The following is an 18755-nucleotide window of genomic DNA, read 5'->3' as shown; positions in this document are numbered from 1 at the left end:
TTCAGTTGCATTGTAGCTATTTATACTTTAGTTACCCAGTAAATGAGCTTGTGGGGCGTGTGTGGAGCCACTGCTGGCAGATAATTCAGCCCTAACAATGCATATCCCCCCACCCCACCCAGGGTGACTCAGCCTTCATCGCTTGCTCACACGCTGCCCACTGGTGCCCTGTGTTAGGTCCTCTGAATGTCCCCTACATGCACTTGAGGGCCTCCGTGGACCAGCTCTTTGCCCAGTACTTCAAATCACAATCACACCTGGAAATTGTCCAGTTCAACCACTGAGCAGCTTCACTGGAGCAGAAGGGTTAACGAGGGCCTCGCTCAGAGGCACCGCAGCGGTTTAATGACGGGACAAGCACTGATTTTTCACTAGCTCCACCCAGGTTGAACTTCCTCTGCTGCCCCACCGCTACTCCAACGTCTCTGTTGCTTTCCAGTAACTTTTCATGCACTTTCTGTGCAGATATATTTCTAAATGAAATTACACTTTCGGTTGTGTCACATTAGTTACACACACACAAGCTACTCACTCACTCACACTCAAAGTTTGCTCGAGGGAGGTGCTCCCTGTTTGGACTCACTGATCTAAAAACATATCAGGTATCCTCCTGTGATGTTTGTGCTCATGTCATGGTAACAGAACTCGTGGTAAACTTCCATAATCCTGTTGACTTTATGAGTTACTTCAGGACTAATGAAACATCCCACAGAGTCACCACCGTGGAGTTGGAAACACTCATGAGGACAAACGTGACTTTTCCCTGCTATTGTCTGCTTTTTTCTAGGAGTGACCACACAGTGATGCTGTAACTGTGAGTGTGTAAAAGCCAAATGGCAGGCGTGGACATTTCAGCTCCCAGGGCAACTCAGAGCCTGGCACAATGAAACGTATCAGCGTGGGAGCGAAGGGTTGGAGGCAGTGATGAAACAGAGCAGGGCAACAGCAAGAGATAAGAGCTCATGTCAAATGGAACAGCTGAATCACGTTGAAATGAATATTGTTTATGTGCAAATTATTGGAAGAGAGCCGAAGGAGTAGATGTTGGGTGGAGGGGAAATGTAGTCAAGAAGGGCAGTTGTGTTTTGACTCTTTGGTGATTGAAAACAGAAGCTGGAGCTTGGCATGAACCTGGTAACGTGGTAAATAAAATTAGGTATTATCTGCGAACATGAGCAGTGAGTTTGTCTGACTCACAAAAACAACAGGCATCCCTCCGCTGGTGCACGCTGCACATCATGTTCCCACCCTGGAGGAACAGAGAACAGCAAGAAGATTGTTTCATCCACTGTTGTGTCTCCGTTCGTCTGCTTCTACTCCCACTGCTTATTGACTCAGGTGTGTATGTATGTGTGAGTTTGGGTTTGACAGGCAGCACATTCATGAGGAAACATCTTGACAAATCATCTCTCGATGATCTCACAAAGCTTCATCCACACTCAGCCCCACCTTGACGATGACAGCATCGCCCGTGTCTTCACGCCACTTTGATGTGACCACAGAGAGGAAGCAGAGGGGAAGTCTGGGAGATGCTGACGCGGCCAATTGAATTAGAGACGTCTCCTGCTGATGTCATGGTTGGTCCTACCATAGTGTGTTTCCTTTTCCTCCTCCTCCATCCTCATCCTCTGTTTCCGGGGCCCGGTTAGATGGCAGTCAGACGAGCAGTGGATTTCCTGTTATAAGACTAAATGTCTGATTGAGAATGCTTCGCTGAGGGGGTTTCCATTTAAATGTTCCACAAAATTCAAGACAATCAGCAAAGGAAAATGAAAATTAGTGAGTGTTTCCATCCATCTTTAGGCCTGTGGGAGTAGAAGGGGTTAGTCTGTTGAGGTTTCCTCATCATGGAGGAAGAAGACGGTGCAACAAGAAGCACCAACTGGTTCATAGTCTAATTGAATTCTCATTAATTAGTGAAGTGATTTCCATTCTGCATGTCAGGTCCTGGAGGGGTCTGGGCTCCTGTAGCTGCTGTGTCACTGGTAAATCTTCCAGATTCCCACGGTCACAATCTCGCGTTTGAACACAGTCCGCAGTGTGATGTAAGGTGGAGACGGGAGGAAGAGGGGAAGCAGGGGAGCGAAGAGGAAGCAGCAGAGGGTTGGAGGATGTAGGAGCACAGGGGGGAGTGCTGACAGAGTGTTCAGGCTCCAAGTGGCGGAGACACACTGTTCACATGCGTTTGAACAATAAAAGCTTGGCTCCCAGTGACTGAGCAAAAAGCCCGTGTCTTTTTTTGTGTGTGCCCACATGGGTGTGCACGCTACATGTTTTTCCTCTGCAGACAAGTGTTTGTGGCAGTTTTTATCTCTATATTTTGAGCCATTCTCGAGTCTACGGATGCCAACTCCGGTTTGTCGGTCAGCCCACCACTTTGGTTCAGCCTGAAATAGCTCAATATCTGCTGGATGGCTGTAGTAGAGACATCCACGGAGCCTGGAAGATGAATCCTCAGTACTTTTTCTGCACAGCACCACCAGCCTTTCTCCTGGTGCTTGACACTTACATAGTTTGTTTCCAATTTGTGGTCATAAATCTCAAAAGATTGTTAAGTTTAAATCTGAGAGCATGTTTAGTGCTAATTAGCAGATGTTACCTCACTGGACGTATTAACCACTGCAGCTGCTAAACATTAACATTTAGCTCCGAGCACGGTGTGAGTGGAGCCTCACTGGTTTTGCTTGTCTACATTTGAAACAGGTTTGATTATATCTGCATATTTCTTCATCATATGCATCATTTCTAACTGTAGTACATGTAGTATGTACTTCAGGAGGAGGCCGGTCCACTTTGTCCAGTAGGGGCAGACTCTCTCTCTCAGCAGGTCACGTGAGCCTCGCCACAGCTTTTTTTTCAACATCCGCTGCGGCTCTTGAGGAAAACTAAAGAGCACCATTAATACCAAAAAACATAGAACAGTCAGATAATAACGTCAGAATAAATAATACATCACAATGCACGCGGCTCTGCTGCCAGCTCTGGTGGTGTCACTGTCATTCGCCTGCGTTTCCCTCAACACTGTGCTCAGCGTTCACCCCAACTCTCCCACACTCTGCAGCCCACAACTGAAACAGGATCAGCCTAATGGTCTGGAATATCCCTGTTTGGGCTGATCATCGCTCTAATTTTCTTTTCAATGTGTAGTTTTGATAAAACCGCAGGCTGGTGTGATGTGACGGGAGAGCTGGGGGGAGGGGAGGAGAGTGGGGTGTAAACAGTGGGGTTGCTATGGAGGCGGAAGTTTCGTGTGAGGAGAAAGAGCGTGTGTGTGTGTGTGTGTGTGTGTGTGTGTGTGTGTGTTTTATAGCAGACTCGGAGTGACCTTCTCACCACAGAGGATGTGGGAGTGAGGGGAGAGAGAGACAATTCCCTGCTCTTCGTGCCGTGAGTCCTCTCCATCAGATAAAAGAGACCAGTAATAAACAGTGGAAAAATCCGAGCTTATTTTACCTTCAGCCTTCAACGTCCCACTCGAGGAATCTCCAGAGGGCACGTTATTGTTTCACAGTGCTCAGTTAATCAGATACTATGCCCAGGATCCGTGCCATCAAATATTTATGCCAGGCAGCAGCTCAACCATTTCCTCATATTTGGCTTCTCTAATTTATGCATCTCTACCCTTATGGTTTCAAAACAAGCTGAATCCAGTGGAATCCTGCTGGTTGCTTTGAAGCTGAAATAGCCATGGGCAGAACCAGACTGACCGGACCCGGCTCACTGTGACTCCACAGTCTGTCTGTGAACCGTGAACTTTCAGCTTTGACCTCGATAAACTGCTGACGTCAGGGTTCACGGATGAGTGCTAGGTTCCTGAGTTTAACGTTGGCAGTGCAACAACACGGTGAACTAGGAATGCTCATAAACCCGGAGATAATCAGTTAATGGTACCACTGCAGGAGTCGTCTCGGGTTTTACCTTGCATGCAGTTACACGGGCTCCTCTGTGTTACTCTCTCTCCGTTCTACTTTCCCCTCTTGTTCATGCTTCATGATGTTTTTCCTCGTGTTCCTCAGCTACAGGGCTTTTGGCTGTCTGTCTGTCGTCGTCTCAGAGAGTATCATGTTCCACTCTCTCACATGGGCATGGCGGCCGTCCCAACACTCGCTCTCGCTCACACGCGTAACTGTGTTCGAATGTGCACATTTGATGACTCAACGTGGGATACAACCCAAACAAACATATTAACCTGAACACGGCCTGCACCACAGTGCTCCTGACTCCTCAAGGAAATAACTGAGGGCACAGGAAGCCCACAGCTAACACAAGTTCTCACGGTGTATTAACGGCCCCTGACCGAGAGAAGAGTGCTTCGTGGTACCACATCCAGAACCGATGCCAAGACCAGGCCACGGCCAGCCAAGTGCAAGAGGTCGATGGAGCCGTGACATGCGTTCACAAGGTCTTTTGGGAAAGATAAGATCTACGTCCTCGCTGTGCTCGCTCTAAAACAACGTCAGGAGAAGCTTCTGGCTGAGCACAGGCTCCAGACATTGTGCTATGTTTCAGAAGCAAAACATCAACAGAGGCAGTTCTGTACAAGCGCTGTAAAAATTAAGAGCAATAGTAAGGGGGGGGGGATGTGGTCATACTACAACATAACTGAAATCGTGTGTGGTTTTATGAAGTTAGAAAGCCCATAATGATGGAGTATTAAATGATTGTAGCGCCATGAGGTTTGATGGCTGTGGGGAAGGGGGGCACATATAAAAAGCCAGCTTTCTCCCATGAACTCCTCTGGCACCCAGAAATCTGCTTGGATTTCCCAACCTACTACAACCACCCCTCCTTTCCATTGTCACTGCTTCTGCCTAAAATAACTCGTGTTCCTAAAGGAGGCTCGTTTTCTGCTGGGTTTTCAAATACTACGCTGTTGTTCTGCTTGCAGTGTGGAAACAAGCGAGGATAGGGAGGTCACTCTCTGGGCCAACAGGAGCCGCTGCCATGTTTAGATGCAGCAACAGCCACGGTGTGTGACCACCGGACCGTCTGTGGACACTCGGCCGTAATGAGGTGGTCCAGTAGAACCACGTGATGAGACAGCGTAGGTGTGAGCAGATTATTATAGGAGGTGAGAATTAATAGAATCATCTTGTGTTTGTGTTTTTTTACTTTTTTTAGTTGTGTAACTGGAGCCGTGGCACGGGGTTCAAGTTCAAGTGGCTTTGCCATCCGAGCACAGAGTGGCACAGTCGTTTAAAACATTAACAATGGATCGAATGGTTGTGGGTCATGTGAAAGACGTCACTCATCAGAACAGCCCACAGATAATTACTGAATCATGGAGCGGCTCCCGTCAGCTCTACAGAGCATCTTTCAACACGTTGTTTTGCCCTAACAGACCATAATTTTACCACTTTGCTTCAGTCTTATTGCTCTTACCAGTCTTGATTTCCAGCTGCAACAAGTTGCCATCAGCAGTGGAAAAAGCTGCGATAAAGTGGCTGCACAGTTCACTGCCAGTCTGCTGCTGCTTCTCCTACTGGAACTCGTGGATCAGTGTGAACTCCTTTATTGACCTGAAAAGACATTTGGTGTCTCCGGATTGGATCTTTATGTGAGAGAATCCCATGTCAACATTTGCTGACGATGGTTCTTGGTACCTTTCTATATATGTTTCACCCGTTGGCTGAATTATAAAGAAAGATATTATTATTAAATATATTATATTAGACCGACTTCTTTCACATAGACCCAGATTAATCAGGTGACATATGACATGACCCACAATAAACGCTCATTTTGCTCAGTCTCAGATGAAAGTGAAACATGTTTTGGTCCATATTCGAGTACTTTGACATCTGGTATCTGCTCATTGTGATACAACATGATAATCATCTGAATACAGTTAATTGAATTAAATACTTGTGACACACCGTGTTTTTGAAGCACTTCGGTTCTGTGCTGATCCTCCAGCCGGATCAGGAGACTCCGATTGTCTACAGAACGTCTTTCGCTTCTTCACTATGTTCAAATAGTGCATAAAGTGATGTTCAGTATAGAAAAGGAGTGATAGAAGTCATATTACCTTAAGGACACATGGTCATCTACTGTGCATCTGGTTTGTGGTTGTAATCCAGCTTCACCATGAGCCAGCAGGTAGGTGGTCACTTCTGGAATAATTAGCAGAAAATTCACATTCATTATTGTGACTTTCTGTTTACAGAGCAAAACCATGACACATTACTTCATTTACATCATCAAACCAACAGTAGCCATGAATCCAGATCTTCATTTCAACACTGAATGAGTCATCGTGATAATGTTGAAAGTTCTACACCAGGGATAATCCCAGTTATACGATGCAGCGATGCACAGCACGGGACTCACTGTTCAGGCAAGTTCATCCATAAGAGTGAAGCAAGACGACTTAAATGAAGGTGAGAGGAAGTGACGTGTGTGTTCCTGTGGGGGGGCTGTCAGGGAAATCTGTGGTCAGACAACACACACGCAGCATGAATCACCATGATGTGGTGTTTCAGGTTCTTCGCTTGCTGTAATAGTGGAAATCTAGATTTGGTGTCATCTGTGCTTCAGACCTGAAGTCAGACAGTTCTTAAAACTTTAGGAAACAGGAGCGCTGCAGGTCAGATGTCACATCACAAACCTTTTCCACCTGTCAAAGTGCTTCTGCTTCTTTGTCCTTGTTTGTAATTGCAGTTGAGCAGAACTTCAGTTTAGATCACAGCAGACTTTATGTTTAGTGGAGTGAACTAACACCCCTGCTGTATAACATGGAAACGAGTCACTGTAGGAGTCAGATTTAACGGAGCAAACCACTATCCTCAGCTTTGTTTCAGTTTATGTACTGTACATTAAGGACCCATCAAACTGGCTCGTCTTGTCTTTTAAATGCATGAAAGCGTTTTCTACATGTTCTGGTAATTAAAAAGTACACGACCTCCACTGGCTCCACCAGGAAACATGCATCAGTGAGTTCACAGGTCCTCTGACGCTTCTCCACGAGCCTGATCCAGATGTTTCTAATATCTAAGAATTGTGCAAAGATCTTATCACCCTGAAAAATTACAGGAAGTGAGGACCACGCTGGTCGAGTCCAGCTTCATCACAGTCCAGCAGCTACATTCTCCATGAGCTGGAGGCCGGCGGGGGAAAATTCCCCTGCTGGATAATTCCAGATAAAAGATGATTACCATGAGTTATGACAAGTGCATGAATAACAGCTTCCAGGTATTTATCCAATACCAAAGATTAAATCACAGATGCTTTTCTGTGTTGGGTTCATTAGTCAGTCAGTTAGCTGGTCCTGGTCCTGGTCCTGGTCCTGGTCCCTGAGACCTCGTTCAACAGAAATCCTCTTTTAGTTCCAACACTGCAGAGGAGCGTTTGAGGCAGATTCATCAGTTCAATGAGTGAATTTGAATTTTCATCCATCGTGTTTTGTCTGATGTGACCGAACAGAACTCGACCTGATACCGACTCCGAAGAGCCGGATTCAATGTGTAAACAATGATTTCATGACTCTGTCCTGTTCTTAAAGTGTCCCTGCACACACACACACACACACACACACACACACACACACACACACACACACACACACACACACACACACACACACACGGCTCTGTGACATTTCATTAGTTAAGAGTCAGTCATGCTCCAGAGGCTGAAACCTGACACAGAGAACACGGTGTACACAGATACTCAGCAGTTTAATGTCTGAGACCATAATTAATGAACTGTTTTCATGTCAGAAAATAATAAAGTTTACTGAAAGACGAGTTCTGATTTAAAGAGACTGATTCATGTTTATTAAAATCACAGTGAATGACTTCATTTTACTACGTTTCCAGAGATGATGGTTGAAGGACTGATGTGGTTTATGATGCCTTCATAACTTACTCCTGCTGTGAGTGTTTCCCCGGGGGTGTGCAGGAGGGGGTGGATCAAACCTTCACACGTTTCCCTGATCGGCATCTGGAACCTTAAAGGATCCGCTCTACCTGTCCTGATCACATTGATCTAGTTCCCGGTCTTGTCGCAGTCTCGCAGCTGAACCGGAGGACCCCTCTGATTGGCTGCAGAGGGGAACGAGCTCTCTCAGCCCTCCCACCGCTGATTATAGGGACTCTGCAGACTCGGTTTGCTTCCTTGCATTGAGTCTGGGACCTGGCCCCGGGGCTGAACGGCACACACAGAGCGCGCATCATGGCAGCTACCCACAGCGACTATAGAGGCTACCTGCGGAACTCCGTGGACATCGAATCGGGGCAGCACCGCTTCCACCCGGTGCAGAGCTCGGAGCCCACGTACCGGCCGCTCCTGTTCGGGACCCTGGCTATAATGGGACTGCTTCAGGTGGCTTCCAGCGTGGCGATCTTATTACACCTGACCGGTTACCTGCAAGAGGTAGGCAGGAGGCTCGGAGTGTGTGAGTGACTGTTCAGTGCGCAGTGACACACTGTGTAAAGTCACTGGCTGTGTAGCTTCCAGTCTCTGTGTAAATGTGTTTCTACAAATACTGTCAACACATGTTTACTGGGCTTCAGGCGACTTCTGATAGCGCCGCAATATTTGCGCAATTTTACAACGCGCCATAAAAGTAAAGATAAGGTTCCCAGCTCTACTTCAAGTCGGCGGCGTGTTCTCCTAGAAGTACAAGTCCTAGAAGCAAAGTGGGTGTTATCTAGAGAAGTACAAAAGAGAGAGAGCTTTCAGCATTGAGCCAGTTCTGCAGTGTTGTGTGCCAAGATCTGGAGCGTTTGAAGGCGCAGCGCCTCGGAGGCAGGCGGGTGAAACGCTGCTGGCAGATATCATCTGAGGAGAGCTGAGCAGAATATCTCACGAGATTAGCTCTGTCAAAGCTTCTCCACCGGGTTCAAAGCCCCCTGAACCCGCAGTGAGGCGATAACATCTCTGCGTCAAATGTCACTTTTCTCTCCAACGTTTGTTTGTTAAATCCAGATGTTTTCACTCGGCTGCACTCTCTCACGCGCCGCGTGTTTACATGCCAGCAGGGAGCTCTATTTGTAATTTATCTGAGTCAGAAGATGTAAACCAGTGAGCAGAAGCAGAGCTGGTTCTCAAGGAGCCAGAGAGGGTGATGTGTAGGACAGCAGAGTCGGAGACACGGAGTCCCACACGGATCCCTGCTGTTTGTCAGGCAGCAGATGTTTGCAGTGCTGCAACCTGGTAAAACAACATTTACATTTACATTTAGGTGATGAGTGAGTGTCAGGATGCTCCGAGTTCACCGGGAACACCAGTCTCTCTCTGTGTCTGCCTCTTTGTCAGTGTTTGTACGTTCAGCTTCTCCAGCTTGTGTTTGGCATAAACACGCTGCAGTGTGGTGGTAACTAGTTACTGGACGTGAACCAGAGGAAAACAGAATATGAAAGAGTGGGAGGGAAGGAGTCGAGACCACAGAGAAGATCAGAGGACTGTAGAGCAGCGTGCAGGGTTGATATCAGTATGAGACACCAAGGCCCAGCAGCATGTGAGACCCACTGGTCACAGTTCGAGCTGTTCTGTGGATTAAAGGATCGGTTTTCACATTATCCAGTCAGGTGCCAGTGGAACAGGTTTTACCTGCTGTAAACATTCCTCATTTCCTACTTTCAGGTGTTGTTTGTCTAAGTGATGGACTCAACATCCTCGGTGTTTGTCTGAATACTAATGATCTTACTATCTAACTCGTCTTTCACAGTTGCAGCGTTTCTTAACGGCGTCCGTCCTTTTGTTGCTTTGCTTCCTTCCACTGCAGCTCAAACACACAACACAACACAAATAATGAGTTTGACATTAAAAAGAGATCCAAGGATTTGGCTGCTTGAACTTGATGCTTGTTCGAACACGTTCTTGCACGGAACAAGGACTGTGGGTTTTGGCCCCGTGGCTTCTACTGAACGCTCTTAAAGAAGCGATCAGTTCGGGGTCAGTGTGAACATGAGGAACGGTTGGTGCTCATGAAGGCACCTGACTGTTGTTTTAAGACACACTCGGAAAACTGTGAACGTTTCCTTTGACAGTCAGCGTTTTGCTGAATTCGATGACAGCTGCATATGGCAGCACTTTTAGCGTGAGTCAGTAGTTGTGTGCGGACTGAAGTTTGGCTCCTGACCATCCTCTGCCCTCAACACCTGTACAACTTCCTGGAGACGGAGCAGGGAGCTGGAATCCGCTCAGCGCCGTGCCTGCATCGGAATGTGCTGAGTGAGGCCGCGTTTAAAAAAACACGCTGCTTCGATTTGAAGGCGCGGGCTGAAGTGTGTCTTCTGTTGTTGTGTGTCTTTGTGGGAATTCATGGAAAATCTGTTGTTGTCTCGTTACATTAGAGAACTGAGAGCCAGCCTCAGTGAGAATCAGTGTCCACATCACTTTGACTGCTGCCTGCTGCAGAGTGCTGGAATGCAGAGTGACATGTGGAAAATTACTTCACCTCCCACTCTCTCACACACATAAACATCCAAACTGAATTGCTGCTTGTTTTCCTGTAAGTTCAGTAAAATATTCTTCCCACCCACACCTGTCAGGGCCACGTTCTCATAACAGATGCTGCTCATTAGAGAGGGCATAGCTATGGTATTGAGTTACTCTGAGCTCTCTAACCTCAGTTCTTCTCTTTCTGTCTCCAGGTAGATTTATCCACAGTGCCACACCGGCCCATAGAGGTGAGTTTGACTGGACCACCCTCCATTAATGATTGCGATTTCTTCTCCTACAAACATGTCGTCTTTTTGCTTTGATTGATTTTCTCTCATCAGTCGTTGACAAGTTCATAAAATGAGACAAAGTGAGCGGTTGCGGAGCCAAAAATAATGCCCCAGAAGCCAGTGCTAATCTGTTTAAGAAGCATATCAGGTATTTCCCCCTGTCACAGTCAAGGGGGAAGTACGGTGCGTGTAGTATCGTGGTTTTGTTTTTAAAAGAGCATATACAGTAGTTACAGCAACACAGATATTAAGATAATCATCTGTAGGTTTGCACTGACAGTAGTCACAACTTTCCCATGGGTGTGTTCGCTTTAGTGCATGCCACGCTTCTGTAAAGCAAGCACCAAACCCTAGGTGGTCACAGAGTCTGGAGAGAGGTCAGACCGCAGCAGGACAAACACCTTTCCGTCTTTCAGAAACGGTCAAACATCTTGTCAGTTATGGCTTCTTCCTTTTTCCACCACTTTGATTAATTGCGCTCTGGCTCCGTGCACAGAAAGTAGTTTACTGCACCAGCTATTAGTGAGTCACTCGTCGGCGTCAGTGGTTGCAGAGTGTTCCTTCGATGATCAGCAGTAACATGAGGGAGTTGTAAAATAGGAATTCTTAATTGGTGAAGTCATGTTTTTTTTTGTTTTTTTTTTCTAATCCACTTTTGGAAGCCGCCACCCGTTTTTTGGCACAGGTTTCGCAGAGCAAGAGCAAAATCCATCCAGGAAACAGAATAACAGAATAAAGGGACTGCTTTGCCTCACTAGTGTTTGGTTTCCCATAATGCTTTAATTTCCTTTGAAATGATGTATTTGTGTTTGTCCTGGGTGTCCCTGGTGGAGTACTTACACAAACCACCCAGCCTGTTTTGGCTCGAGGAGCTCGTTCTGTCTTTAGCCCTCGGCTGTTTCCCATGGAGCACGGGGAGACATGCTGGTAGCTTTATGAGGTGTCAGGGTGACAGGTCCATTTGGCCCACACTTTGTTGTGTTAGAGTCAGGCCTGAGACCGCTGCTGCTCTCTGGAGACTGTTGAGGAGATTTGTTAGAGAGCAGACCTCAGAGGACAGCTGTCAGCTCTGCAGTCCAGCTTCGCCGTGCAGCTCTTTGATGTGAGACAGGATGTGCAGGCCTTGGCCTACACCGGGCTGGGGCTGTGGTCAGCGCGATCACAGGGAGTGGTGAGAACGCAGCACCATGAATCAGGCAGAGCTCATGACCTGAATGTTTACAGTCTGTGGAGATCTGTACAACTGAGCAAGAAGGAGGTCTGACTGATGCACTATGAAACACAAAGAGAGGATCTGCTTTGGTGGCCACGCTTTGAGTGAGAGGACTTTTTTTTTTCCTTGGGTAGCATCTCACAAACCACTCATCAACATAATAGAGACGCTGACTGATGTGTGTGGTGTGTAGTTAAAGGGCTGCACTGTGGTATTGGAGCACCGAGCATGTGCAATCAAGTCAGCCGTAGCTGGACGGACGGTATATTTCAACGTTGTGTAGCAACTCCGTCTGGTGCAGAGTGTCTGTCACTGTGTCGCATTTTAATTCTAGATCACAGTGTAGATCAGGAAGCTGCCAGGCTGCTGCTACTTTGTCTAAATAATCTCTCCTCTCTGGGTTAAGAGGTATGACATGGTCTCGCCACAAATCAAGATAGATCCCACAGTGTGGGGCCAATCGGGAGCACATTCACAATTACTTCGTAGCCTTGGCAAGACGTTGTTTACCCCAGTCTCATTCCAGGACCCTGCACTATAAACATGTTTGTGCAGCAAATTGTTTTTGGAGACAGACGCTGCTAATCTTAGTTTGAGAGCCGCGCAAATTCGTCTGCAGCTGGGTTGTGGATAAATACTCGACAGTAATATTAGCATGGCACAGGTGCAGTGTTACAAAACCATGTTAATGGTGTTGGCAGGAGTGAACGAGGCTCCGTTTATTTGGAGTGTGTAGCAATGTTTGGGATCAGATGCAGTGTGTGTGGTTTATAAATGGGTACGTTGGTATTCTGGCCATTTCAACACTTTCTGTTTCCCTGTCCTCGTTCTTACTTTAGGTGTTGGCTCAGCGTTAGTTAGAGAGTTCAGATTGACAGGATACCTGAGAGTATTAGAGTCGATGGTAACTATGAAACGAAAAAAGCTTCGTCAGGAAATATTCAAATGAATCAATATTAAAATATTAGTGTATTGATGCTTGTATGATTTCCATATTTACTACTTTTATTTCTATCTGCTGCAGACGTGGATAAATACACAGTAGAGTACACAAACATAATTAGACTTCCCTGAAAAGTTTTGTGTGACTGTAAAATACAATAGAAGGAACAAAGCAGTCACACCTGATTTATAGCACAGTTGGCAGTTTTAGTTCAGTAACTGTTTACTTGCTTGGAAACCATGTTTTCCTTGAGTGTATATGCTCTGTGTTGCCTGCGGGGGACAGGCCAGCTCAGGTTGTGGATGGATGGCTTGAATAGAATCCGAACTCAGAGCTGAATCCAGTCCAGATTATTTCTGTGCCAAATCTGAATCCTATCTGAAAGTTTACACTTAGCGGGAGGGACCGTCGCAGCCTCGGGCCCCAAATACGACCACGGCTGTAATACAGAGTGAGCAGGCGAGACAAAGAGGCCATGCAGTTCATGTACACTTATCCACTTACTGTCTTCAGATACACACACACACACACACACACACACACACACCAATGGCAAAGAAGCAGTTATTCAGAGAGACAACAGAACAAAGCTGTGGTGAAATATGTCAAAATCATAGTGTTGCTCTCAGAAAAACTCTTGTCTTTTTACTGGTGCCGGTGTAGTTTTCAAATTGGGCAACTTCTCAGAGTAGGATAGCACACACACACACACACACACACACACACACACACACAGTTAAAAAAAGCTCCAAATGATATTTTTGACCTTCTATCTTTCAATCAGTGTTTGTTCAATGAGCTTTTCCTGTTTTCCTGCAGGAAGTGCAGACGGAGCCAGTGCTCAACGCGCTGAAAGACAAGAGGAATAGAAATAAAGGGTGCAAAACTCCCAAAGAGAGCCTGCCATCTGCTCATCTACCCATCGACGTGCACCAAGAGTACTCCAAGAGTGAGTCCAGACTGTTTTTGGATCACCACATCAAAACACACTAATAATGTTTTCAGATATTAACACCCAGTAACAGCCTGGTATAAAACCGAGGAAGAGACCTGACAATGAGTGAACTCTGTTTCTGTATTTCTGCACAAATAAGACTTTAAATGTGATTTTACCACAGGTTCAGACAAACTAACTAAACAAATGAGACGGAATATTTAGTTTTTACTGTTAAAAATTCTATTTTACATATTTGTGTGTGGTAAAAGTATGAACATCCGTCATCAAGGCTCAAACAAAGTAGAAGAAGAGTTGTTGATGTTCACCAGGCTGTAAAATACTTACAGAGGAATTTCTACAGTGTTTGGACTCAGACAGATAAATGGACCATGTTCAATACCAGGACTGAAGACCAGCGAAGATCACACAGAGCAGGTGTATTATATCCCGACAGGTCACATGGAGGCTCAGGGTGACGTCTAGCTAACTGAAGGCCTGTGTTGCAGTGATAAATATCAGTGTTCGTGTGTCCAACACTGAACAACAATGGTTTTCAAGGCTTTGCTGCTGGTCTACAGTTTGTTCAAGGACATGCCAGAAAACACACGAGGTGGACAGATGAGACCGAAGTCGCACATCTGGCCTTAAATAAGAAATGTTATGTTTGTATGTTTGGTCTTGACCTCAGTCCTCTTGAAATGTGGGAGGAGCCGAAGCTGAAGCAGTTCATGAGATGAAGCCAACCAGCATCCCCGAGTCGAAGCTGCTCTGTGAGCAGGAATGTGATGAAATCCCTCCAAGCCGATGTGCAGGGCTGATAAACAGTTACTGGAAACGTTTAGTTGAAGATATTCCTGTGAAAGGGGGACACAGCCGTTAGTGAAGGTGCGGGTTCACTATACAAAACCATGTCCACACACAAGTATTTGATATTGGATCATTTTCCACGATAAGTAAATGAATCACTGTAAAGTTTCTGACTCATTTGTTGACTTGGGTTTCCTGTATCCAGTGCGACAGACATCGTTAGACCACACGATGGACATTATCCACTAGCTCATGATTGAAGCGTGTTGTGATCTCATCGTTTTCTAAGGTGATAAAACCCCCTGTTTCCCACAAAGGCGGTCTGAGGCCTGGAACCAGTTCTTTGGAACAATCATCTCTTATCTAGCAAAACTGGTAGAGGTGGAGTTGAACTTTCTGACTGACAGTTTTTTAGAAACAGAACTAGCGAAGCTCTGTCTAATGCAAAAAGAATGACCTGAACTTTGCCATTGTTGAGACCTAAATGTCTACAGTGACATAATGATGTGGTTCGTAGAAAAGCCAATCAGTTCTTAGAAGGTCTGTAAGTTGAACCATCATTAGCAGCCGCACGTGTTTCCTGCTGAGCAGGTAGCAGACGTCTTCTCTGAGAACAGCTGCTTCCTGCTGCAGCTGCAAGTGATGCAGTTAGAGCAGCAGTGAATCAAAGTATTAAAGCCGGGATCGACAGTACCAACGAGCTGAACCTCACTGCCGTCCTTTTTAGAATTGTTTTATTCTAAATTAAACTAATTCAGTAGTTTTAACTGAGGAACAACTTTTTAATCACTAATCACAGTTTGATTAGTTCTAAACTAATGAAGATGAACAGATGGATGAATTAACCAAACCTCTTTTGTTGCCATGCAGAGGGCGAGCCAAAGGCCGTGACCATCGACTGGGATGTGGAGCATGGATACCGCCACAGGATGGAGTATCAGAAGGGCAAACTGCAGGTGATGGAGCCCGGGTTCTACTATGTTTACGCCAAGACCTGCTTCCGCTACTATTACGTGGGAGCAAACAGCGGTCAGACCGGGACCCCTCAGGTGGATGTTAGCAACACCCAGCTCATCCAGTACATCTATTACGAGAGCATCAAAAACAGCAAGGCTATGATGCTCATGAAGACCGGAAGCACCATGCGCTGGAACAACACGACTTATAACATGTACTGCGCCCAGCAGGGCCGAGGCATCCGGCTGGAGGACGGAGACACCCTGTTTGTCAATGTGTCCAATGCTTGGATGCTGGACCCCGAGGGAGAAGGGACGTATTTTGGGGCTGTAAAATTGGGTAACTGAAATTGAAACACACTTGGGAAGCGGACATGCTACTGAACATTTGATATGCCAAAGAACCACTGTTATTGACTCATAATGTTGATTCAAAAAAGTGTTTTTATTGTACATGTGTTGTTTTTTTTACATTGCTCTTCATCCAATAACCCGGGAGCCCTTGTTTTAGAAGAATAATAGAAAATGTGTCACTTTTTAAAACCTTCGTCCAAACACGAGATGCTCGGCGTCATTTCAAAATAGCACTGGACTTTCTAGAATTTCTTTTTTAATGGTACTGCGGTTTTTATTGGAACGACTTCAGATTCATAAGCATAGACGTGTGTTTATGGTCTAAATAAACAAACCACAAGGAACTAAGTTTGTTGCCACGACAGGGAGAAAGGATTTCACAGTGTTTATTGGGGGAGGAGATGTCCAAAAAGAACAGTGTAGCTGATGGAGCATCTGCTTGTACTGATTGTACAGGATAAAAATAACAAGACGTCCAGGCCTGTCTCTGGCCCACGGCAGCGAAGGCACCAGCGTTTCCCTTTAAGAAAGTTGCAGGCATTGAGGCGTCCACACAGTAAGTAACAGTGAGCAGCAGTGAGCTCAGACTCGAGGCTCCGTCGACATTTAGTGCCATGAAAGATTCACTTTGAAGCAACAAAACCGATTTAAAAAGTGTGCGTGTGTGTGCATGTGTGTGTGTGTGTGTGCGTGTGTGTGTGTGTGCTTCAAAGAGTCATTGTTATCCAGTTTCTGTCTCTAATGAAATCTACAGTGCTGTGGAAACTGTGGGACCTGCTCCTGATTCCTTCTCTTTCTGTTTATCTCACATTGAACTGTCTCTGATCTTCAAACTAAGAGGATCTAACACCTGAACCTGAACAGCTGGTTCAGCTCCTCATTTGACACGGTCAGAGGTCGACTTCCTCTCAGCTTTGGATCATTGTCTTGCTGCATTAACTCAGTTGTGCTGGAGCTTCGACTCTCAGACTGACCTGAGGACCACAAGTCGTCCTGGTCCTGAAGCACACATCATCATCACGCTGCCCCTCCACACTTTACCGAACCCCTGACCTCCACACACTCTCCCGAGCGGTTTAAGGGTTTCTCTGTGAGCTGTGGCCGATTTCAGACGAGCATTAATGTTCTTCTGAGTTATCGGTGGTTTTCACTTCCCCACTGTTTCTACCCAGTGTCTATCAGACGGTGGAGTCATGATAACGGAGGGAGGTCTGGACATTTACCTTGGATGTTTGGTGACTTCCTGGATGAGTCGTCCCTGAGCTCTTGGACTTGTTTTGGACGCTCCGCCACTTGTGGGACAGTTCCCTCTTGTTCTGATTCTTCTGTTTGTAGATGGTGTCTCTCACTGTGGATGTGTGGAGTCTCACAGCTTTAGAAACAGCTTTGTAAGCCGTCCCAGACTGAGGAGTCCAGTTTGGCTTTTTAGATAAAGTAACTAAGGCGGAACTCCTTTTTCCTCACACTGGTCCAGATGGTACAGTGTGAAGTCATCGTCTCAAACTTGTATTTAGGGTTCGCTCAGGTTACTTGTGCTAGTTTAGAGTGAGATTGACACAGAAGAGAAGAAGTCAGGAGGGGGTTCAACAGTTCTTCACAGCACTGGAACGATTGGCCTTTTTCACTGAAGGCAACTACACGACAATGTCACGACACAGAGGAAATGACGTGTTTATGTTTATGACAATCAACAAGCGATGCAGATAGCTGGACTGTCTGACCTGAAGTGACATGAATAGACTCTTTTCTTTAACTAGAGGAGCCAAATTGAGTTTGGTTCATCTTTAACTTAAATCTTTTTTTTCATTTGGCTCTTCAGTGAGGTAAATGGGAATATGCACTAAGTATTTATTTATTAGCTACAGAACAGGTCATTGTTAAAGTGACCTTTCGGCTGTAAAACCATCTATATTTTATGTCTATATGACATCTATCATTATACAGCACTTAGAGGCAAACCTAGACACGCTTTTTGTTATTAAAACACAGGGGCTTCATTTTAAATTCCATATTTATGTATATTAATTTTGACAATTCTGTGTGCAACTGCTTAGCCAAAAACAATATGAAAATATTTTTCTTCTGCAAGATTGTACCATAACTGTGCCGAGACCTTCATCTAATTTTAAGTGATAGATTTTTTCATTCAGTGTTGTTTTTTTTTATTTATGTTTGTGTATGTTTTAATAAAAAAACTACTTTTGTAGCTGTGTTTCACGTGTGCTGTTGTTTGAGTGAGGACGATTGAGTCCCAGTCACCTGACACTGTAACCTGATAAACAGGCCACCCTCACTGTTATTGTGATGCGCAATCTGATCATCTGCACAATCTTTGGCCACAGTGGTTGAATTTTCCAAAGTGTGAAGTCCTGCTGTTCCTTTAGCCCCGCTGCAGCCCACCAGCGCATTACAGACATGGGTTGTATAGAAGAACTGCAGCAGACATGTGGACCCCAGCACAGTGTGACCTGCAGAATAAACACAGAACAGACAGCATGGGACGGGAATAATGAGAATTCTGTTACTCTGCTGTTATGTCTGAAAGCCGTTTGGATCACTGCAGTGATGGGGCTCCCATGAAGCCCCACGGCATAGGCGCGCGAAGAACTGTTTTAATGTTGGACCCGAAACCAGACAATTCCTCTATTGTCTGCAGTTGGGCGTTCACCAGCGTATAGCCAGAGAATGGCTGGGGTTCACACGTTTGTGCTGTATGGACCTCACACGGCTTTCAGCTCATTGTTCAAACGTTACTGAGAGTTTGAAACGAAATCTGAGGTTTCAGGAAAAAGACTTGGCTGCGTTGCATAAGGAGCTGATTAGTTTTCAGGTTCTGACATAGTTTCTTTGCCAGATTTTCACATGTACA

The 18755-nt window shown here is 45.7% G+C and overlaps 1 protein-coding gene across 1 annotated transcript; it reads left to right on the top strand.

Annotated features, from left to right (window-relative positions):
• The first annotated feature begins 7958 nt into the window (after positions 1 to 7958).
• Positions 7959 to 18092, top strand: tnfsf11 (TNF superfamily member 11). The gene is made up of 4 exons (XM_026376616.1): positions 7959 to 8373; positions 10599 to 10634; positions 13652 to 13781; positions 15447 to 18092. Exons 1-4 carry the CDS (start codon positions 8173 to 8175, stop codon positions 15878 to 15880), a joined length of 801 nt encoding a protein of 266 aa, XP_026232401.1. The 5' UTR covers positions 7959 to 8172; the 3' UTR covers positions 15881 to 18092.
• Positions 18093 to 18755: the final 663 nt, after the last annotated feature.

This window comes from Anabas testudineus, chromosome 21 (assembly GCF_900324465.2).
Source record: "Anabas testudineus chromosome 21, fAnaTes1.2, whole genome shotgun sequence".
Classification (NCBI taxonomy): Eukaryota; Metazoa; Chordata; class Actinopteri; order Anabantiformes; family Anabantidae; genus Anabas; species Anabas testudineus.
The sequence above is the reverse complement of the archived record's forward strand: the minus strand, read 5'-3'. Positions and strand labels throughout refer to the sequence as shown.